General features: G+C 34.9%; 2 protein-coding genes across 3 annotated transcripts in view; one reads left to right on the top strand and one right to left on the bottom strand.

The window, feature by feature from the left end:
- The window catches only part of LOC145318708 (dihydrolipoyl dehydrogenase, mitochondrial), a 185724-nt gene that overhangs the window by 142103 nt on the left and 19747 nt on the right, over positions 1 to 23874 (top strand). The window lies entirely within an intron of this gene.
- LOC145318710 (uncharacterized) lies at positions 259 to 18706 on the bottom strand. 2 transcript variants are annotated; one of them, XM_080160168.1, is made up of 11 exons: positions 18616 to 18706; positions 18226 to 18282; positions 17609 to 18114; positions 17161 to 17204; positions 16984 to 17034; positions 16282 to 16353; positions 15713 to 15801; positions 14944 to 15030; positions 13958 to 14562; positions 10886 to 13464; positions 259 to 673 (listed from the first exon to the last, which is right to left on the bottom strand). In XM_080160168.1, exons 1-9 carry the CDS (start codon positions 18693 to 18695, stop codon positions 14514 to 14516), a joined length of 1035 nt encoding a protein of 344 aa, XP_080016294.1. In that variant the 5' UTR covers positions 18696 to 18706; the 3' UTR covers positions 259 to 673; positions 10886 to 13464; positions 13958 to 14513. The 2 variants fall into 2 exon arrangements, with proteins under 2 accessions (XP_080016294.1, XP_080016295.1); XM_080160169.1 differs by having other exon boundaries at positions 259 to 690.

Here is a 23874-nt window from a genome sequence, read left to right on the forward strand (position 1 = left end):
TACTTCCTCTATATTATTATTTATACTTCAAGTGCATCCCTAGCATTTAGTGGAGTGTATGGGCAGTAAAATAAACTTAAACCATCCCCATCCCATTTATACATCTGTGATTCGATACCAATGAATGTTGTCATTCTTGTTTTTAGATTTTTTTTCTCATTAATATTCCAAAACGATTTAATAAATTTTTGACAACCGCACAAATTGCAACTTTAGTTATAGAGTAGCTTCCATGCAAACAATCAATAATATTACAAATATCACTTCTAGCTATATTATGATATGATGCAAAATGATAAAAAGTTTAATAATGATTTACAAACAAAAATACTTTTTTTATTTTGGATTATATGTTTTCTAAATTGGATATTTCACATCTAAATGGGATATGTAAATTTAATTATCAAAATATTTTATTATTAAGAACTAGGGGGGCAGGACAGCCGCATTTTTATTCTTGGTCTCTTGTGGATTGTATAAGAATTTAAGAGTATAGTCCCTTTCAAAGCTACAAAGTTTATCAACAAAATGAATCAACGAGGGGGAAGGGGGGGGGGGGGAAGCGGTGGTTTTGTGATTTCTAAAAGCGCGAATTTTTAAATATGCGACTGTCTCGTCCAAATAGCCTCGGTGTACCATCGGTTTCGCATGATGCATTACGGTAATAACGGTGCTTTCAAACAAAGTACCCTAGTGAGCAGTGATACCCAACCCCCCAATATCTATAATATAAAGTAGTACGATGTCTGTCTGTCTGTCCGTCTGTATGTCTGAAGCTTAAGATCTCAGTAACTACTTAACCGATTGGGGTCTACTCTTCAGGGAATATACCTACTGGTCCTGTGATGATTTTAAGCTATTTTCTTGGGGGGTGGGACACCCCCACCCCCCTTCTTCCCCCCCCCCAAAAATATTTAAAAAATCCCCCCCAAAAATTTTTTTTCTCTTCATTTTTCTTTTAAATTTAAATAACACAAAAATAGGTTGATTAAACCTCTTGGGGTAAACCCCCTAGAGGCTAGGGGCAAAGCCACTAGTTTTTAATAATTTAAGAATAAAGGGTGGGGGGTGGTTTTCTTTCATTCGTTTGTCTTTTATTTAAGTCAGTTTAGGTTATATTGAGTACTGAGCTGGATCTTTAAATCGTTTTATGGGTGTGCTGAATCGGGCGATTCAGAGGTGAACCGGAGGTGCGCTGATGGTGCGCCACAGCCACTGCTATAAAACATGGATCTTTAAAAGGTTTTCGGCACGGTGTTGCTAGATCGCTGGCGACACTCAATGAAATATCCATACGAGCCGAGACAACTTTATTACTTAAGCCGGGTCAGTACGGTATTTTATATAAAACAATATATAATTTATTTTAAAAATAACTATAAAAATGTTTTTACGATAGTTTTGCAATAAAATATTAAACTAATTAAAAAAAATATTTATTTATTGAATACAGTTCACCCTGTTCAACTGGGCGCGCTGATTCGCCCATGCCATTTCGATCATTGTACTTAAGTTCAATACATTATGAAAGGTTGAGATCCCTTTCATGAAGCCAAACTGGCGATTGCTAAAAAAAGACCGATCTTCTAAAAACTTAACCAGCGTATCACTGACATATTTTTCGATGGGTTTGGAAAAGTTATCAATGAGACTAATGCCTCGATGATTATCTGCCTCGCTGAGTGAACCTGATTTGTGAAGGACAACTATTTTGGAAGTTTTCATTTTTTCAGGAAAAGTGCCATTTTGAAGTGATAAATTATAAACATGTGTTAGGGGAGTGGCAATGGTATCAGCACAGCGAGACAGAACATACATCGAGACATCATTGATGTCTGTGGAACGCTTAGGTTTAATGCTACGGATAATATTAATAACTTTGAAGGGGTACAATGGTTCAAAAAAGAGGGAGTCTTGACATGGGGGTGGTAAATATTCAAAAAATTTTTTGGGGGTGGAAGGAATTTCAGGCCTTAGGGAAGACCCAATCTGACTAAAATAACGATTGAATTCGTTAGCTATTTCTTGGTCATTTTCAATTTTGTTTGGGCCTACTTGAAGGTATGTGCACTCAGGGGAAGATTTATTAAAACCAATGACTTCTTTGAGAGTTTTCCAAAGTTTTTTCCCATCCCCATTTGCATCTCTTATTTGTTTTCTATAATAATCAATCTTTGCTCTTCTCACTTGCCTATTATAATTATTCCTATAGACATTGTAAATACTTTCATTTTCAATTGTTTTGTCTTTTAAAAAGTTGCTGTATAATATGTCTCTATGCAATCTACAACGCAATAAGTAATCTGACATGAAGGGTTGCTGGGGCTGGGTGCGTTTGTTTTTTCGTTTTTTTCTAACTGGACACTTTTCATTATAAAGTTTTAAAAAGGTTGAAATAAAGTTATCATAAGCAATGTTTGTGTTGTCTTGACTTAAAACATGGTTCCAGTTAGTGTGGTAGAGTGCATAGTTTAAGGCATCAAAGTTTTCATCATTCAATTCTCTTTTTTCAAAAAAATCTGGAAGTTTGGGTTTATTTACTTTGTCTATTCGGAATGAATTAATAATTGGCAAGTGATCGGAGATTTTTGAAGTTAAAACAAAAGATGACATTAGGTTTTGAATAAAATTCCCTACCCCGAATAAATCAAGAAGGGTTGCTGTGGTTCTAGTAACTCTAGTGGCTCTGGTAACAGTATTTATGATACCGTTAAAAGAAAAGGATTCAATAATTCTCATGGAATTGCTGTTTATATTATTTATTTTGAAAAGGTCAAAATTGAAATCTCCTACAATGAAGTATGGTATGTTTAGTGCTGCTATTCTATCAATTAAATCCAAGAAAAGTTCAAAAAATTCTTCGATTTCAGCATTACTTTGATTGGGTGGGCGGTAGCAGTTTAATAAACAAAACTTTAGACCATTGTAGGAAATTTTTAAGCAAATAGATTCAAGAATATTTTCTTTAAATGAGAACTTATCAAATAATTTATCTACTTTATAATATCTGCTTACTAGAATACCCACCCCTCCCCCCCTATTATTTGCTCTGAGTTTGACATGCCAATCATAATTATTAATCCCATAGCAATCCATATTTACATCCTTATTTAGCCATAATTCTTGGAAACACAGAACATTTAAGTGGATATCGTGTTGCTTGAAGAAGTCTACGGTGGAGACAATATCGTTATATTTAGAATGTAATGACTGACAATTAATACTAAAAATATTGAGAAGGTTTTCGTTGAATGTTTTCAGTTTCTGTACAATTCCTTGTTCACTTGAAAAGACACAATTTATTCCGAATTCATTTTCGAAATCATTAAAGTAGTCACCGTAAATCGGATTCATAAGGTTTAGACCAACGTTATCGTTCAAGTTACCGTTATCCTGGTTAATTTGTTCATTAGGGAGGTTTGTCATAGTAGAGTTGGACCAGGAGCACCGCAGGAGGAATCGTTTTAACGTCAAGTATGGACATCTGAAACACAGTAGATATTAATGGACAAATAAAGATAGTTAATATACAAAATATTATCGTTGAAACGAAAAAAATTACTATATTTACTATATTTATTCCGATTGCGTTTAGTTTATGTGTGTGTTGGGGGTGGCAACACATTTAAAAGCTAGTTTAGTTCCCCCTACTCATTTTCATTCAAGTTCCATATATTTTATATGCTAATCAACAAAAAACAGAGATATGGAGGTGACTGAGACCATAGTTTAAGTAAGAACATTAGTTTCAATTCGATTCATTCAATTTTGAATAATAATCATTAATCTTTAATACACTGGTTATATAGTATTTTAACAAAAAATGATTAATTGAGAATGATTAAAAGGCGACATTGACGTACGAACAGTTATAAGTTAAGTAGTATATATAATATTATAGAGTTCACGTCATATGGATCAAAATTAACTCCAAAATATTTAAAATATTCCGAAAATAATAACTATGTTGAAAGTCTTATGTTAGGTACCTTTTTTCGCCGTTCAAGATACTTAACTTCATGTTGAGATTACCGCTTTTGTTGCTATACGCTTTGTTTTGTTGGCGGTGTCTCTCACTTCCTTGATTTCTCTGGATTTGGCCCTCGTGGCAACAGGATCAGAAGGTGCTGAGTCAACGGTAGATGCAGAAGATGCAGAAGAAGCAGGAGATGCAGAACATGCGGCGGCAGATGCGGCGGCAGGCGTGGCGGCAAGTGCGGCGGCGTGTGCGGCGGTAGGTGCGGCAGTAAATGCGGCAGGTACGGCGGCAGACGCGGCGGCAAGTGCGGCAGTAGATGCAGATACGGCGGCGGTCACGGCGGCAGGTGCGGCGGTGAGCGCGGCGGCAGGTGCGGCAGTGAACTCAGCGGCGGCGGCGTGTGCGGCGGCGGGTGCGGCAGGTGCAAACTGTGCGGCGGCGGCAGGTGCAACGGCGGCATTTGCGGCACTAGGTGCGGCGGTTGCGGCGGTTGCAGTTGCGGCATTACGTGCGGCAGAGTCAATTGGAGGGAACACAGCCAGGTCCTCAAGAGCTGGGGCAGGGGCAGACGTTGAATTATGCTGAACCGTGCTGGCTGGATGGGCAGTGATTGTACTAAACTGTCTGGGGAAGTCATCCTCTGTTAAATCAGCTTGGTTCGAGAAGAATGTTTTCCTTTCCTCAGGCGTTAATTTGTTGAAACGGAGGAGCGGCGGTGCTTCAGACAGAAAAAAATCCTCGCTTCCAGGTATGGGCAGAGCCATTTCCTTCAGGTCTTTGCCGAACGGGTTAAGGCAGCGTATCCAGCGGCTGCCGTTCTTGAGCTGAAATTGCACATATTGGCCAGCGACTTTGGCCCTTGAGATCTGGTTGGTGGCATATACGAAGGTCATTGTCTTCCTGTTGAGGTCTGACATATCTTGCTTGGCCTGTTCAAATCTGCTGGGAAAGAACGGGACCGGTGACGCGTTATTCCTGGGGTTGAACCTCTTGATCTCGGCGTTGTAGCGGTCGAGCACAGCCTTCTTATTGTTCATCCACGCGTCGAGGTAGGATCTAGACATAAAACGAAAGATAAATACAGGGATCTGGCCCTTTGAATATGGGAGCATATGAGCACACTCAACGATATCACTAAAATGTGAAGGGATATATTCTAATTCCCCTCGTTTAACGGTGGTTTCAAGGGTGGGCCTTATAATGTTTCTGAATATAACAAACTCTGTGATATTTTCACGGCTCCATGGCTGCTGAAAGTTCACTATTCTACAACTCCAATCGCGACATCTTTGCTCTCTTATCGAGTTTTGTAGAAGTTGATACTTTACGAAATTTTCCCTCGACGATTCGACAGAGTTTAAATAGTCCTTTTGTTGTGTAATCGTAGTCCTAATCGCTTTTTGCTCACTTGCGACTAATTTAGCGTCGACGAAATTTTCAATACCTTCGATAGATTGTAACTTAACGTTTAAATCTGAGACTCTCGATTTAATATCATTAATTTCGGTTTTATGGCTGGCAAAAGTACTATGGATAAGCTCATCCCTTACCTTGGCTATATTCGCATCGTATTCACTAAACTTAACATCCAAAGCTGCGTCCAAATTTGTTTTAAATTTTGACCAATATTCTGGGTTGTCACACGTACTACAGGCCATGATGAAGTGAAGATGGCGGATCCGAGGGTGCTGAATGAGTGTGGGTCGGCTGACCAATAGTGGGACGCGTGAAAATGTTAGCCAATGGGAGAGCTTATTTGTCGGGAGTACTTTGCGCCGGTAGAATGTTGCCAGACCGATAAATTATCAAAAAGTTTTAGAGAGTGTCTTCACTATAAATTGTTCAGTAAAGCGATTAGGTTACACATAAATTTAGATTTTTTTAAAATTAATTCATTTAGTGTTTTATTTTCACTTTTTTGTGTTAACAATTGACCGATACGTTAACACAAACACATTGCCAGGCCTAAATACGAGGTGCCCTCTGGCTACAGTGTCTTCCCTTTCCTCCAACTGCGGAGTGACCACGGGCAGTGGGGAGAGGGGAACTAGTTGAGAGAGAGGGGGAAGGTAGAACTGAGCTTAACACATGGGGTAGGGCGGGGAGAGCTTGCAGAATGCGTGTTCTCAGCCCGACTCTCTGAACTAAACTAAACTAGACATGATAAATAGGGACATCCTTTTTAGCAAACTAGAGAATTCAGGGATAAGGGGGGTTGCACTCGAGTGGTTCCGTAGTTATTATGCAAATAGAAAGCAGCGTGTATTTTTTAAGGGCCTTTTCTCCTCTACTATTGAATTCATTATCATTGGCGTACTCCAGGGGTCAGTCCTGGGACCAATTCTTTTTTTAATTTTCATCAATGACCTTGTTTCATGCAGTGAAGAGATCCTAATCAATCTCTTTGCTGATGACGCAGTGGGCTTCATTGAAAAGCACAATATTATCCAATTAATAAACCTTGCAAAGGAGCTTGTCCCCAGACTGACCCAATGGTACAACGCCAATAAGCTTCTCATACACCCCCGCAAGACCAAATGTATGGTCTTTTCCTCCCCCGAGAGATACTCACCCCCGCTGAGCTCGCAGCTAAGACCAACTTCGAAGTTTATGTAAACATGAACAATCACAATGAAAATGATGAATCAAAAATTACTAAGTTGGATCTTGTTAGCGGTACCAACGAGGGTAGTATCAAACACTTAGGAATTCAAATAGACGAGAAAATGAAATTTTCTTATCATCTTGAAAAAGTCTATAGCAAAGTCTCTAAAATAATTTATAGTATGAAAGTAATGCGTCATTTGTTGGACAAAAAACACCTAAAGCTACTCTATACTTCTTACATTAAGTCGAATATCGAATATTGTTGTCTCCTGTTCACTGCCTGCCCTATGTATCTGTTAGCACCAATTATTAAACTACAAAAGCAAGCCATTAGAATAATTGAAAACTTACCTAGCAGAGCTCACACAGCTGAATTTTTTAAATCTAATGGCATACTTCCATTCAACCTATTAATTGAATTCAATGTTTGTAAATTCATGCACGCCTATAAATTAGGCATTTTTCCTAAAGTCTTTGAAAACACTTGGAACTTTGTTCAAGACAGACATACGTATGGCACAAGGAACAGGAACAACTTTGCTTACGAACCGGGCACCAATAGAAACTTTCTCCTGCACGCCCCTCTTAACTCTTTTCCAACTATCTTTAACAACCTTCCACTTGAAATTAAGTTAATTGATAATAAAAATATTTTTAAGAAAAAATGTTTTACTTATTACCTAAACAAAATTGAGTTTTAATTAAAATGCAAATATTTTTCTTTCTTTTTACTCAACATTGGTTAATACTGTTCTTTTTAGATTTTTCTTTGTTTAAACTAAGTTTCTATCCGTACTCCTTATTTTATTTTTAGCCCTCGATTTTCTGTAAGCATTAAACTTCTTTGATAAAATTCAATAAAACAGCATTTTCTTAACCTCAAATCATAACGAATAGGTTCCGTAGGAACCGACACACATACCCAAGTATAGAGTAGCTTGGCATAGTTTGTTTTTTGGCATAGTTTGTTTTTTATCCATTTTATCGTTTACATATTTTAACCATAATTTATTTCTTTTATATTATTTTATCCAGCAGCTAACGAATCACGCAACCTCTATCTATCTAATAAAAATAACAAAGTTTTTGTTGAATTTTGGCCGAAAATTTATTTTATTTATTCAAATTTTGATATCGAAATTTATTAAAATGACTATCGCAGACTGGTTAAGCTCTTGTACAGAAGGCATAGCCATCTATGAGTCGTAGTCGCTGGAGTCGCCGTCGACGCCGTTGGGTTCCTGGTTGAGCAGCTCCTCAAGGATGTCCTGCTGGACTGTGACCAGGCGGTCCATTGCGGCGATGGCGTCCATGTTGGCTTGGAAGGACCGGGCGTACGTGGGCATTGCTTGAATTAACCGCACGACTAACCCATAGTTCCCATACATCATGCGGAGGACTTCTTCATCGATGACGTCGTTGCGGAACCTCCTCCACATCAGCATGTCTCCCTCGTACACGACGCCCATCAACCTTCGCTTGACCATAAACCAGAGGTCTAAACAGCGCCTGTCTACCCCCGGAAATGGGAGTAGATCAGGCACTGCCGCGAGGTTCAACAGCTGCTGGACACCGTGTACGGGTACAGGATCATCTGCTTCTTCGCTTGTATCGAGCATGGCGACGAGCTCCTGTACCTGAGCATGGAGGGGAACATTTTCCTCACCTCCAGCCTCTACCGGATTTTCCGGCGCTCCTCCTGGTATAGCACCTTGGCCTTGTCCTACTTCCTCTTCTTGATTTGACATCTTGGAAACAATTAAATCTTGACCTAATCTCCCCCATATTTATACCCCCTTTGTGTTTTAACACCATACATTATGCAATCTTTAATTAAATTTATTAATCAGTAATACACTTTCCCCACTTCCATTTCCCGCGTATTTTCCCCTATGCTTTACAACCAATTGTTTCCCTCCCGCCCTTTTCTTTTATTCTTCTGTGCTATACCAGGAAACCACTCTTCCCCCCACCCCCTTTTTTTTTCCCCCACCCCCCCTTCTACCTATACCAAACAATAAGCGCCGCTCCGTCTGTCTGATAAGAAGCCACGGCCGTGAATAAACCACTCACCACGCCCCATTTTCTCCCTTCGTTTCCCCCCCCCCCCCTCCTCCCCCCTACCTTTTCAATTCCTTGAATTTTCTCCCATACTTAACTAAGTCTTTTACTTCACTAATTTATATTTTTATCTTTATTTTTTTGACGCTAATGCAATATAATTAGGCTTGACCCATAGCAACATATTAACAGACATCCTATTACTTTACATATTTCTTTTAAATAATATTAATGAAAGTTCATAGCAAGATATCTAGGATTTATTAATTAAAACAAAATTGATGAATTTATGGTATATTTTAAAATAAGCACACAAATTAACTTTTTTCTAATTTTTAACAGTAATGTTTCTCACAAAACAAATTATTTTAATAGCCATATCAGACACATCTTGTAAATGATTTTGCAGTTTTTCTGTGAATACCTTTTTGTTGATTATTTTTGTTGATTTTTTGTGGATATTTTGCAGATATTTTTGCGGATATCTTGTATATGAAGTCGTAGAGAACTTGACCATAACTAGTCTTGACCGGTAATGGCCACTTTCTGGAGCTAAAGTTGGAGACAAGCCCCCTCTTGAGCAGTTATCTGCTGAGCAATTTCACCCAATTTATTTTCATGATACTCCATGTCTTTGTTTGGGTTGTACAGAGTGAGTGCCAACTCGGTTTCAAGATAACCCTGCTGGTATAGTAGACGGGCTACCTCACGACGCACTTCCTCGCTGACATTGTCACCATTAACTATATTGAGAAGTCGTTGATATGTTATTGTCAATCGATTGCGTAGCGGCTGCCACATTTGTTGATATTCTTCCTCTCCGAACATTTTTCGTGCCTAAACAACAGTAAGATTAAAACTCCACTAAAAGCTAAGCTATGACCAAAATTGAGCGCGCGACAGCACGCCACAGTCTTTTTAATCTTACCATGACCCACTTTCACCCTTCTCTTTTAAAAGGGTGAGATTAATGTAAACGTTTTTTGAACACAAACCACTCTCCCTTCCCCTCCCCTCTCCCATCCCCCCCCCCCTTTTTTTTTCCACTACATGTTGGTGCCCCAGTTATGCTGTGACTAGTTCTCAAAACATAAAAATCAGATTCTGGAGGAATCGAACATTACACACTTAGGGACATGCTCCCATTATTTCAAAATACCAAAATCAGATTCCGTAGGAATCGCATATGACCTATATTTTATTTTATTTTGTACATTAGTGGATTATTATATCCCTTCTCAAGAAATAAAACTCAGATTCCGTAGGAATCGAAACCAATCATTACACCTTGTTCACTTAGGTACCTAAATACGTTATATAGGTACGGTTTATTATCTATAGACACATCATTAAAGTATCTTATTTTATTTTATTTATTGGATTGGACCAGCGTTGTCGCGATATTTATCGTTACCCTGTAATTATTAGTGTGGAGATGTCCTTAGACACGGACAAAACTCCACTCTATAATGAAAATAATTTGTTACAAAGGAAACTGTCTAGGTGGAGTTGATAAAGGATCACAACGGGAATAGCGACTTCTTTTGAAGGTTTTGGTTCCTTAATTGTTCCGAATTTATGCTTGGAGAAGTTGCAACTGATAGTAGGAGGATGTCTGAAATACACAGCAAGATATTGTATTTTATTATCATTATTGTTAAGATTATTTATTTGCACATATAACATTGTATCGGCTTGGCAAGCGTCAAAGTACACCAGTGGCTCCACAACCCTTAAAGGGTTATGCCAACTATCTGGTACAATGTTGCATGGAATTTTTCTTGTAAAATGTTATCTTCATCCTATTCGAACTGGCCTGGCAACTAGGTGGAGACGAAGTTCGGCCAATTCCATGCTAGGTACTTAATAATAGTTATTATGTAAATTGTTCTCAAACCTGTATCAAACATAACAAATCAGAAGAATCAAACCAATCAAAGCATAGTAACCTTAATATATGATATATATCTAATAAAATATATTGTACCTTTGAGGAAAATAAATCTTATCTTATCTTATCTTATAAAGATTGATATCTAATAATCCAGTGGTGCGCTGAACTGAATCGCCCCGATCAGCGCACCTCTAAACGATTTAAAGATCCAGCTCTGGTTAGCCCCGTAGGTATAGGGTCTGCAAGGTTAGGCAAGGCATTGGATAAAAAGTTAACCATCCCACCCCCTCTCTTATTTTCTATTTATTTAAAAAACAAGGGGGATATCCGTGCTCTAAGTGTACTTTGTGCGAAAGCACCCCAATAGCAAATACATTACAGGGTGGGTGTTTAATTTCAAGACTGAAGCAAGGAGTAAGAGGCAATTTCATATGCGAGTCTAATAGTAATGAATCAATGATATGTGGTAATGATGGCTAACCAATATTTTCTGTCAAAATTGTCTATAAAAATATGAGTCTTGTGTCAAAGCCAGGGGTGTATATTTTTCATCCATGTGCAATTTATTTCCCTCGCCAGATTTATTTCCTAATCCTGGGAATGATGGATAATATCACTAATACTCAATGTTTTAAACCAACCTTGGATACATTTACTGAATTTCGATTGGTTTAATCAAAACGGGTAGTGTTCAAACGTTTCAACGAAAATTTTAACATACATAAGAGATAATCGTGTTTATTATGATTGGGTTTGTAGATATACATTTTATCATCCATTTTCTAATCCCTTATCCCTGGAAAAATATACACTCCTGGTCAAAGCATAAAAATATAATCAATTTCAATTTAAATTATAAAACAAATTGTGCGGATTTATAAACTGTTGTAATTTACAGATTCAATTTGACTCTAATCAAAAAGCTTAAAATTTTTTTTATAATACATTACAAATTTAGCTTTAAACTAAGAATTTCCTATAAACTATCTTAAAATAATATAATATATAAATAATTACTAGCAGCCTATAAATAATTACATAAGCTTGCAGCTGCTTGCGTGAAAGCCAGACAATAACATGCAATGGATATAGAATACGTGGATATTGTGAGATTCTCGCATACCCTGATAAAATGTTTCTCTCAGCTTGCTAACACAAATATACCCCCCATCCAGCTCCTTAAGACTTTACCCCCCATCCCCTCCCTTGACCACGGAGAAACGCATTGACTAATTTCTGAGGACTATATTAGCAACCTAAATAGATGATAAAAATTTCCCTGTCACAATATCCAAGTTTTCTACATCCATTATAATAACAGATAGTGCTCTTAAACATTACAATCAGTGGCTAAAAATTCATCAATTTGATTTAATCAATAATAATATTAATTTTGATATTTTACAGGGTAATATTGGGGGTAAACAAAACATGGTATATTAAAAGCGAAGCTTTTCTATAATTATGGTCGGTCCGTCCATCCGTACGTCTGAGACAGATAGCTTTTTTCGTCAATTTAGGCATGTTAGAATTGTCATATCGATTTCAAACTTTGTATTTCAAACTTTCAATTATTCGATTGATCTGATTTTTGGTATATTGATTCCTGGGACAACAAAGTATAATGTTTTAGACAAAGCAACTCTATAATCAAGTCCTAAAAATGTAAGTATGTCCATAAACATTATCCTGTATCAAGCAACTTTTCAACAAATTTAATTTTTCTTCGACTCTTATACAGGGTTTCGGATCCGCATTGATTTTTTGCGGATCCGGATCCTACAAATTTGGTCAGTGCGGATCCGGATCCGGATCCTTGACAATAAAAATAAAATCACCAAACTTTTCAAAAAATATTTATTCTTTAATTCGAAGTCAAAAATACTTTTAATTTTCAAGTCTGACCCTAAACCTTAAAGATTGGATCTCATCAAGAGAATGTCTGAGATTTTATATAAATTTAGGTATATTTTTCCATTTTTTCCGCATTTTTTTGAGTCCTTGGACTCGAAAATATGCAGATCCTTGCGGATCCGGATCCGAAACCCTGCTCTTATATGTACAATACATATATATTCTGATTATTCAGTTCTTTCTGACACTGTAAAAATGTTAATGTCCGCTTGTCCTACCGTTTCAGTTCTTCGCTTTTATGGATGTTGTCATCCTTGTTATAGTTGCAAATAAGTTATCTGGTTTAACACAATGTGAATTTATTCCCGCCTATGTATCACATTGTCACATCATAAAAACTGCATATAATGATATGCCGCAAAAAAAACTCGTTAATCTCATAAAAACTTTTCTATTGGATGCTTCAGGAATATGAAACACTATGCAGGATTAAACTAACACATATCAAATATCTGTCATAAAATTACAGCAATGTCTAACCAAATTTTTATGAAACAGAACAGACAAAATTATTTTATAACAAAATTTAATATTTAAGGGGGGTCATTTTTTCGCGTATTTTCCGTAAAGGTTGGTATTTTAAGACTTTTGATTTTGACTAGGAGTAGAAATCTAAAATTTGTTATGGCAGTTGCTTAAATGGGGTATAACGTGAATTTGTGAAGAAAAAAAATGAAAAATACGCGAAAAAAATGACACCCTTTTTCCAACTAATAAGTAAACATAGGAACTTCAGTAAACAAAATAAAAGAAACTCAAATGGAAAGTTTAATTTGGGGCGCTAAGTTTTTTTTCAACCTTGTGTAAATGTTAGGTATTTACTTTCGAGAGGAATGGATCTTTTATTATGTTGTGCTTATACTATAAACAGTCTCCAGCTTTATAACAGAGTTTTAGAACAAGTACAATTCTGTTCAGTGGTAACACTGTATATCATGTATAATTAGCTGTGAAAGGAAACAACTGATGATATGGGATCAATTTGAAAATTTTCTTCGTGGAATTTTCGCTTTGGGTTAAAAAAAGGTTTTATATTGATTAGTGATGGGAATCCGGATCCGGAATCCGAATCCGGAATCCGCCCAATTTTCGGCCTATTTTGGAATCCGAATCCGGATCCGGAATCCGTTTTTTATAACGGATTCCGGATTCTAAATTGGTAGGCTAAAATTACCGTCTTGAGTTTTTTCTTACAACTCCCTCTTAAATTTTTTTGTACATAACAAATTTTAATAATTACTAATGTGATGTAAATGTTTAACACTTTAACACTTTAAACAAATCAAGGCTTCAACCAAGTAACATAGTGTTAAATTAATGAAAAAAGCTATCCTCCGAATCCGGAATCCGCCAAAAATAAGAATCCGGAATCCGCAAGAATCCGTCACTTTTTTTGACGGATTCCTTCAGAATCCGGAATCCGAATCCGGCCCAAAAATTCGACGGATTCCCATCCCTAATATTGATAGGTAACGCTTCAAAAAAACTAAAATATTACCTACGTTTTCTTAGAAAACTTTTTCATTCTGTATTATGATGATAGGAAATTCTTTTGATATTTTGTATATGTTTTAGGCAATAAACAGGAATATGTTGCTAACATTTAATAAAATAGAACCACCAAAATTTTATATAACCCAAAATCATTAACTCATTTGCAAAACCTTGGAAATTACATTTAGGGTTACTTAAAGTTTTGTTTGCTCTGGAGGGGGGGGGGGGTGTTAAGATCCCGTAATCCGAATTTCAAGAGCACTGTTTATTATTTATTTTCTTCTAGCTGCCTAAACGGTTCCTTAAAACTCTGAAAATAATAATTACGAGTTCTTTACATGCCCTTATACCCCCTTTATATTGTTGTTATAAGCAGGAAGGGAAAGAACAATAGCAAATAATAATATACACAAATAATTTCTATGGTTATAAGCTACCAAAGGCAGATTTTTGCAAGTAAGAATTTGGGGGCGGGGGGAGATTAATTTATCAACCATTGTTCTATCCCTGTGTTGTATGATATTAGACAACCGTATCTTGTGCAAAATTAGCTTCCTCCATGAATCATCTGTATGGAGATCTGGACTGTGACAGGCCGGGATCATGGCCGTTTCTAAAAAATATAGGTACATAAGGTGTTTGCGTAGCCAAACTTGCTTAGTGTTTACTTCATACTGCTGATATGTCAGGCAGGGGACATTAATAGTTGATTAGGGTGAATGTGTTAGCCCACCTTGGTTGGTGCAACTCATTAACAGGACAATAAGGATTTAAGTCAAAGGTTACGCGGCCAGGCGTTTTACAGACAACTGGCCCTTTAATTGAACGACTTTCAGCTGTTTTGGAGAGCCTGAATTGCAGCAAATTTTAGTAAAATAAAGGTTAATAACAATAGCGACTGACTTATATGTCGAAATTAAGCGGCATAGACTTTTCTTTCACCCACAGCAGCCATAATTAAAACTGCAGCGCAGCCGCAGTGAGGAAAATTTACCTGTAAGAGTCTGAATGATTAGAGTAGCTGTTTGAGTAAGAATCCACTGGACTAGCATAATCCGTTGCTCCACTATAATACTCCTCACTAAATATAATTAGAATATCTGATTGAGTATCCACTGGACTAGCATAATCCGTTGCTCCACTATAATACTCCTCACTAAATACAATTAGAATATCTGATTGAGTATCCACTGGACTAGCATAATCCGTTGCTCCACTATAATACTCCTCACTAAATATAATTAGAATATCTGATCGAGTATCCACTGGACTAGCATAATCCGTTGCTCCACTATAATACTCCTCACTAAATACAATTAGTGTAGCTGTTTGAGTAAGAATCCACTGGACTAACATAATCCGTTGCTCCACTATAATACTCCTCACTAAATATAATTAGAATATCTGATTGAGTATCCACTGGACTAGCATAATCCGTTGCTCCACTATAATACTCCTCACTAAATACAATTAGTGTAGCTGTTTGAGTAAGAATCCACTGGACTAGCATAATCCGATGTTCCATTCATTCATTCCAAAATGATAATAAACAAAATTAACCATTCTTTAGATTATAATTATTGGTTATAAAGATAAAACACTACCAAATAATTTGGAACTATCCAATCAAAATTAAAACCCAAAGTTTATGAGTCAATCAATAAGATTACGTTGTCATAAAATTTTGAGAACCGGTAAAATTTACATTTCAATATCCCTTCTCTCCATGAAGCACATAGAAATAAGTTTCTTTAAAATCTTACCTTCCACTACCATCTGAATCTTCATCTCCGTTGTCGAGCCAATCATGCGGGGAGAGAGAAGAGTTACGGGACCCTGTTAGTTTCAGTTCCTGGAACAATAACAAGGTAAGCATGTGTAACCAATTGGAACCGGTTCTGAGCCATACTGAAAAATCATCAGACAACTTTTCATGAATAATAAAATAAAAATCATGGGATTAATGTCAGTTTTGTTGGCCCATGCCAACTATCCTCCGGTAGTTGTCTAAATACAATGCAACAAATAATCATTCTCTGGCATATAAAACTTTTTTTCATGTTGAAGTTACAACAATATGGAATAATCATTACAGGACAGCAAATTAGTGGATATTGTACTGTAAATCATACTTGTATCCCAAGTTTTTTATTAATTTTTTCTTCACTTGCTTAAAACTTTAGTGCAAACTTTGATTATTGATTGGGTTACAAAAACAATGTTGAAACTTTCCACCAATAATTTTAGCCTAAAGAAAAGTAAATCTTGTTTCTTATCACTGATTAAATCCATTTGGCGTCCATTAACTTGTCCTTAAGATCCCTGATTTTACCTGAATTGACTCATTCAATGACCAGAGCTGACACAATAAATTCATATCAATTTGTCTCAACTTCACCATCTCCTACACAAAACAACAGTAGATTTATCGAAAGGGGTAGTTGTATGAAGTGCATTTACCAAGTTTTATCGCAAGCACAAGTTACAAGAATACCATCTAACATACATATTTTTGTAATTCAATAGATAACAAACAATTATAAACCACTAAAATAGTCATTATGTTTTTTTGTGAAAATAGGACAGACATATAAGTTGCATATATCCAAAAAATATGAATTTCAAGTCTTGATATTTTTAAAACTATCCGGTAGAAAATTAAAATTCTTCTAAATATATGTCCTATACATGTAGTTTAAACTATTGAACAGAAAAAAGTATGAAGTTCACTAAATTCAACTTTAAGTGCACTTCATGCATCTACCCCTTTATATATGAAACTTGCAATACCTAGCCAAAAAAGTGTAAGGTCAAGTCAATGAAAAATGGACGTTAAAAACTGTCTGTTCTCCTGTAAGCTGATTATATTTTTTTGTGAACATTCCCTTCATAATAAGCATCCAGAAGAAAGACATTATTATCCATCTGTTTGTTTGGCTTTTTAAAAATATCTTGATAGAATACTTGCATTTCTGTCCTACATATGGATGTTGGCGTCTTTATTTGCTATTAAATCAAGTTAAAAGTAACTTACTTTTCTCAGATATGATAATTGAGAGTCTAGTCCACTAAATTTTCGCCTAGTCTAAAAACAATAAAGTTTTTAAAAAAATGCATTTATTAGGTAAACAAGATTTTATGAAAAAATTCTGTGAATAAGTTCAACAGTTTTAATAAAAATAATATTTAATGTAATAAACAAATTTTTCACCTGCATGTTTGATAAATTTTCATTGCTCAAATTTGATTGTGAACCTAAAAAATAACATTGTAATTTATAAGAATATATCAAAAGATCCTTTACAATTTAAGTAGTCTAAATATTAAACAAACAATTATGGATGGTGGAGGTTAAAAAGACATATGATATAAAATTGCCATGATTTATATCTAATTCATTTTGTATTTTCTTTATATAAAAGTAACAGGATATCTATCTGTTTGTCTGCTCTTATATCTATTGAATCACTGTAACTTTCAAAAGCTAGTTAGCTAGAATTTTTACATATAAATATGTTTGTCTTAAATTGGCGTAGGTCTATGCAAGGGTCAAGTCATCCCAGGTAATGATAAAGCTACCAAAAAATATGTTATTAATATAATTTATCGTATTTTGAAATACATACAACCTATCTATATTCAATATGAAATGTACGCACCTCTCCTTATACTGTTCTCTATTTCAGCATTACTATAGATATGGTTTCTTGAGTTGAGCACATCATTGCTGGAACTCCGCCTGTAACCACTGGGCCCGCCCACTGCCGCCCCACCCACGCCCAGCCCACTACTGGCAGACGAAGACAGAGCTCCGCCCATCCCACCTCTGTTACCGTCAAAATGTGCCCCCATTCCAGGATGCAAAGGGGTGATGGCAGAAACAGAATGATGGCGACCGCCATTAGGCGGCCCAAAAAGAGAAGATGAAGAAGGAATATATGACTGACCAACGCTGCTACTGCTGTTCATGGCAATTGGAGTGCTTGTGGCGGCGGCTTGACTGTTGCTGCCTAATCCTAACGTTGGCAGCGTCGGCAGGCCGCTGCTGAAAGGAAATCCGCCGGCAAATGCTGCTGGTGGCATGTTGGTTGTAGTTGCATTGTTATTGTTGCGTGAAGTTTCTTCGTGACTTGTTGGCATTGCACCTCGGTTGTTCATGCTGTACCTAATAAATAATAACAGTTCTCAAAATATTATCTACACATTGATTTAGCTAACCAAACATTATTTTCGAAAAAGCTACAAAGTGTAACTAAAATCATATCTATATTTCTACCTATTTTGTCTATATGGCGATCCATTGCTTTGTGTGTTTGTGGCTGGGGATGTTTCTCTGAAAAAAGAAAGAAAGGTAAAAATCAAAATATAACTGGTTTCTATTGATATACCTATTTAAATACTTGAAAATAAACCTTCAATATTTAAATATATTCGCGATTTCAGATTTAGATCTTCATAGCTAGGTTACTTTGAAGAATAAAAACTTATTTTATTAGCCTCCATGAAGAGAACTCTATCCCGGCCTTCGAAGCTTAAAAGCTACTGAGTACCCTGCGGGATTCTTATAACCTTTCCTGTACTTAATAACCTAAAATATTTAATTGGGCCAGTCTCAGGTCAAGCTAGATATGCATGCGCACTCGAGGGAAACCGCTATTTATATTACCTGCTATTTGATTCTGGAAGGTTTAATAGTCCACTCAGGCTCTTTGGTAAAGGCGGCAATCCTGCAATACTAGACATCATTATGATATCTGGAAAAAAAAATGCATAATTAATTCTTAGAATATGATAAAATTTGAATTTCTTTTTCTATATGTTTTTTATTTAAATCATAATTCAATAAAAACACTGCAGAACAAATTAAAAATAACAATAATTGCTGTAAATTTATAGATATTTCATAAGATTTTAATAAATTCTGGAAAAATTGACCAGAAATTGATATTTTTGTTTATTTATTTTTAATATCCTGAAAAAAACTTCCCACGCTCAGAATGCCGCAATATATTATAAAAATATAAAGGACGTCTTTGATTTTATTTTCTCTTTTTTTAACTTTAATATGATTAATTGAAGGTTATTTATACTTTTGGGGACATGTTAGATGTACTACAGTGTAAAATTGATATTTTTAAATTTAAAAAAATATTCCATACAGCAGAATATAAAAAACGCATTTTTACCTTCTCAAAATTCAAATTTCAAAATCTAATATCTTTTTTCATGAAAAAATGATTGACCCGATTTTAAAAAGTGAACTTATTACGAATTTAATTTATTTTAGGATCTGTTTATGAGACATTATTATAAAAACAATAAATTATAAAATTAAGTCTTTTTATTCAATTTTATAAAACGACATTTTCGATGTAATGGAGGGGCAAATAACTATTTTTTTTCTCTCATACATTTTTTCCCGTGATACAAAAATCCAATTGCTTAATTTAATGATAAAAAAATAGGGCATTTTAATTGAATTTTCGTCAAATATCTTTTTTTTCTGAGTTCTGAGAGTTCATACTGTAGTTTAAGGTAAACTTATGTGAGAATTTTAAATATGAAACCTTCTTTTTGGAGGGGGAAAATTTTGAGAGTAGTTTTTGTCCGCCATTAGCTATGGAGGATTTTCTAGTGTACACCTAATAGATGTATCATATAGATAAATACTCTCTAAATCAACCAACAAGAAAAGAAATGAAGAACAATCCGGCCATTTACTGTTCAGAAAGTGTACATGTTATAGAACGAAAATATATTTTTATTAATTTCATAACTAGAAGCATTTGACTAATCCTAAATATAATAAGCAATGAATAGTTGAATTTTTTAGGATAAAGTTAGATTTCAGAAAAATATAACATTTAAAAAATTGATCGATCGTATTATTGGAATTAATTGTATTTTAATATCAACAAACAACAAGGGTTCGTCTGCTTCGGATTTTTTAAAGTTTGACAAATTAGGGGCCCCGATTGATTATCTAGATGTACTATATCTACTGTACACTCATATGGACCACCAAATTATTATTCAGCTTATACAAATTTAAGGCAAATAATTCAGTTAAGTTATCAAGTGAACAAATATAAAATAAAGTGAATTTTAATAAAAAAGAATAGTTTTTTGGATGTCAGTGCTTAAATGGTATAAAAATACCAAAAGTGACTAATTATGATTATCATTTTACGACCGGTGTTTCATTTTTAAAATTTTTTTTATTGAAATTTTTATATTACAAAAGTCTTTTTAGTTGCTCGAAGCTAATCTATGATATCTGTCTGTCCGTGTATGGGTTATTTTTTCTGAGAAGCACTCAATCATTAAAATCGTTTTATACCAAAGAGTGTGTTTTTCATTTTTTTGTGCATTTCTAGTTTTGTATTTTGTCATATTAATTTAGACCATCTATTGTAAATTATTTTTTAAATAAATGAACATTCAAAGTTTTAATTTTCAAAGAAACTAAAATCATTCTAAATTCAGATATTACTTACCTAGTAATTGGATCGATTCAACATTAAACTTTTTATTGGTGAAAAACCGGTCATTCTTGCCGTGTCAGTTAAAAAAAGGTAGCCAGTTTCAGCAAACTTTGTAAAATGTGATGATATGCCAGTTATTACATTTTCTACTAATTCAGATTAATTTTTGATACTTTCTTGTTACTTTTTTGGCCCGACCAAGGAACTTATAAACAATGGAACTAGAAAACGGATTGTCTAGCGTGTATTTTAATTTGCACCGCTCCTTTTAAGAAGATGTGTTTCATGATGAGTTCTTTCGTAGTTTGGTCATTTCTCATCAGAATTTATACTTTTTTTTAAAGCCAACATTATTTTTGTTAATCAAACTCTTTCAATATTCATTTATACTAGGTAATTGTTAAGATTTAATTAACAAATATTGCAATGACATGTACCTATTGTTTTGACAAGCAAATCTAGCATAAACTTGAAAATTTAATTTTGGCCATGTTCCAAAAATGTAATTTACTTAACAGCTGATTATTTGTAGTATATATAAGATAAAAATGGCTTCATATGTGTGTGACAGAGTACTTTATACATACAACACGCGTAATTTTAACTTGCGAAATTAATTACATTGTGAACCAGAGGCGTGCAGAGAAGGAGGGTGGTGTATTCACCCGAATAGCAAAAAATGAGGGTAAAGAGTATATACCCCCCTAGGTGGCCACCTCTACTACACACCACCCTTGACAAGGATCTACACTCCACTAAAACAGCTAAGGGGATTGACAAGCTAAAAAGTTACACACCCATTAAATCTAAGTGGATGTTAAAATTTTCGGTTGCACACGTACTTAGCGCATCTTCAAAGCAAAACCCTGTGCACGCACTGCACTGGTTTGAACCAAATGCTAGCAACTCAAATTAGGAACGTTTTAATTTTTGGTTTTAAGCGACATTATATAGTTCTAAAGAATTAAAATGTTATTAAAAATCACCATTGAATTGCTAAAAAGTTGATTATTTAGGGAAGGAGATCTTCCTACCTATAGTGTTAATTATATTTTTAGAATTATACATATAGTAATCCAAATATTCCCAATAGCCCTTTTGTAAACAAGGGGGGGGGGGGGAAGTTCTGCCACTTTCGCGTAAACAGTGTGCAGTGGACTAGGTATTGATTTTAGATTATAGGTTATTTAGGATAAAAGTTTACTTTTGGTTATTAGTTCACGTATATTTAATCATTTTTTGAATAGGTCTCCAGGTTCAGGTGCTGCAGGCTGGAAGGTCGTTTCTGGACAGGTAAAAAAATTAAAAATTTTTTGTTTGAAGAGTTAGAGAGCAACTTATAAAACAAAATATGCTTCTTTTTGAATGTTATTAACATATCTGCAGAAAAAATTAAATTCGGCCTCCAGGTTCAGGTGCTGCAGGCCTCCAGGTACACTCTGGAGAGGTAAAAATTAAGTTTTCTTATTTGAAGAGTTAGAGGTACACTTATTTAACCAAATATGCATCTTTATGGATGTTATCATCATATTTGCAGAAAAATTTAAAATCGGCCTCCAGGTTCAGGTGCTGCAGGCCTCCAGGTACACTCTGGACAGGTAAAAATTAAGTTTTCTTATTTGAAGAGTTAGAGGTACACTTATTTAACCAAATATGCATCTTTATGGATGTTATCATCATATTTGCAGAAAAATTTAAAATCGGCCTCCAGGTTCAGGTGCTGCAGGCCTCCAGGTACACTCTGGACAGGTGAAAATTAAAATTTCTTATTTGAAGAGTTTGATGTACACTTATTTAACCAAATATGCATCTTTTTGGATGTTATTACCATATTTGAAGAAAAAATGACAATCGGCCTCCAGGTTCAGGTGCTGCAGGCCTCCAGGTACACTCTGGACAGGTAAAAATCAAAATTTCTTATTTGAAGAGTTAGAGGTACACTTATAAAACAAAATATGCTTCTTTTTGGATGTTATCACCATATTTGAAGGTAAATTGACAATCGGCCTCCAGGTTCAGGTGCTGCAGGCCTCCAGGTACATTCTGGACAGGTAAAAAATTTTAAAAAATTATTTAAAGAGTTAGAGGTAAACTTATTAAACCAAATATGCGTATTTTTGGATGTTATTATCATATTTGAAGGTAAATTGATATTCGGCCTCCAGGTACAGGTGCTGTAGGCCTCCAGATCCATTCTAGACAGGTAAAAATTAAAAAAAATTATTTAAAGGGTTACAGGTACACTTATAAAACCAAATATGCATCTTTTTGGATGTTATTATCATATTTACAGAAAAAATTCAAATTGGACTCTAGTTTCAGGTGCTGCATGCCTCCAGGTACACTCTGGACAGGTAAAAATTAAAATTTCTTATTTGAAGAGTTAGAGGTACACTTATTAATCCAAATATGCGTGTTTTTGGATGTTATTATCATATTTGAAGATAAATTGACAATCAGCCTCCAGGTTCAGGTACTGGAGGTCTTCAGGTCAACTCTGGACAGGCAGATAAAATATTTATTAATACTTTTTAATTTGGAAACCTTACCTGGATCCTGTTGACTGCTGGTTGTTGGTAGCCAGTTAAAAAATCCTAAATGGTTATTTTTGAATTTATAGGAATGGTTTCTAAAAAGAAAATTGCTAAATTATAATAATTTAGTATAATATAGCATTTAAGGCTCCAGACAGGCTGTAGGCGGCCTCCAAGAGCCTGCTGGACAGGTAAATCAAATGTGTAATCTTTTATTTAAAAGAAAGGTATACTATGTAGAAATAGAAAAGAACTTTATATAAAAAATTAGAGCATAAAATTTGCAATGTTATCCTAAATAATATTCACATAACTTTCGTCATTTACTTATTTCCAGTGAACAATAAATTTTTCTTCATTTTAGAACTCTGAAAAAAATATTTTACAGATCAAATTATCTTTTTTAAAATATGTACAACTTACATTATCAAAAAGAAATACATTATTTAATAAAATACTGCTTAACTAGAAGACTAGATTTTTGTATCTTAATACTTTGTATTTAGAATATAAAAAAAACTTGTCAAATCATACAAATACATTATATAACAAAATACTGCTTAATCAACAGACTAGATTTATTTATCTTAATACTTTATATTTAGAATATATGAATAAAAATTGTCAAATCATACTTATTCATTACCAAGAGAATGTAAAGTTAGTATATAGGGAAGAGCAATTCAATCCTGATTCACTATCTCTAACAAATCATCTATTTCAAAAAGTACTTCATTTTTTTCAACAACAAGTAAAACTACATGTTTTTCAATATAATCAACATCTACCTCATAGATTGGACGACTATCATTATTTACATAAAATACATACAGTCACCAGTGGTCACCAGGATCCAGGTAAGGTGTCCAAATCGAAAAGTATCAAAAAATATTATAACTGCCTGTC

Source organism: Acartia tonsa, chromosome 5, assembly GCF_053477335.1.
Source record: "Acartia tonsa isolate MP-2025a chromosome 5, ASM5347733v1, whole genome shotgun sequence".
Taxonomy (NCBI): domain Eukaryota; kingdom Metazoa; phylum Arthropoda; class Copepoda; order Calanoida; family Acartiidae; genus Acartia; species Acartia tonsa.

What these genes read in the sequence shown, in the direction of transcription:
- LOC145318710 (XM_080160168.1), bottom strand. Translation starts at nt 18,695, where the DNA reads ATGATGTCTAGTATTGCAGGATTGCCGCCTTTACCAAAGAGCCTGAGT. An exon ending in AGAGAACAGTATAAGGAGAG is followed by an intron (nt 17,205 to 17,608) that starts GTGCGTACATTT and finishes GTTATTTTTTAG; the next exon opens with GTTCACAATCAAATTTGAGC. An exon ending in GATTCAGATGGTAGTGGAAG is followed by an intron (nt 15,031 to 15,712) that starts GTAAGATTTTAA and finishes AATTATATTTAG; the next exon opens with TGAGGAGTATTATAGTGGAG.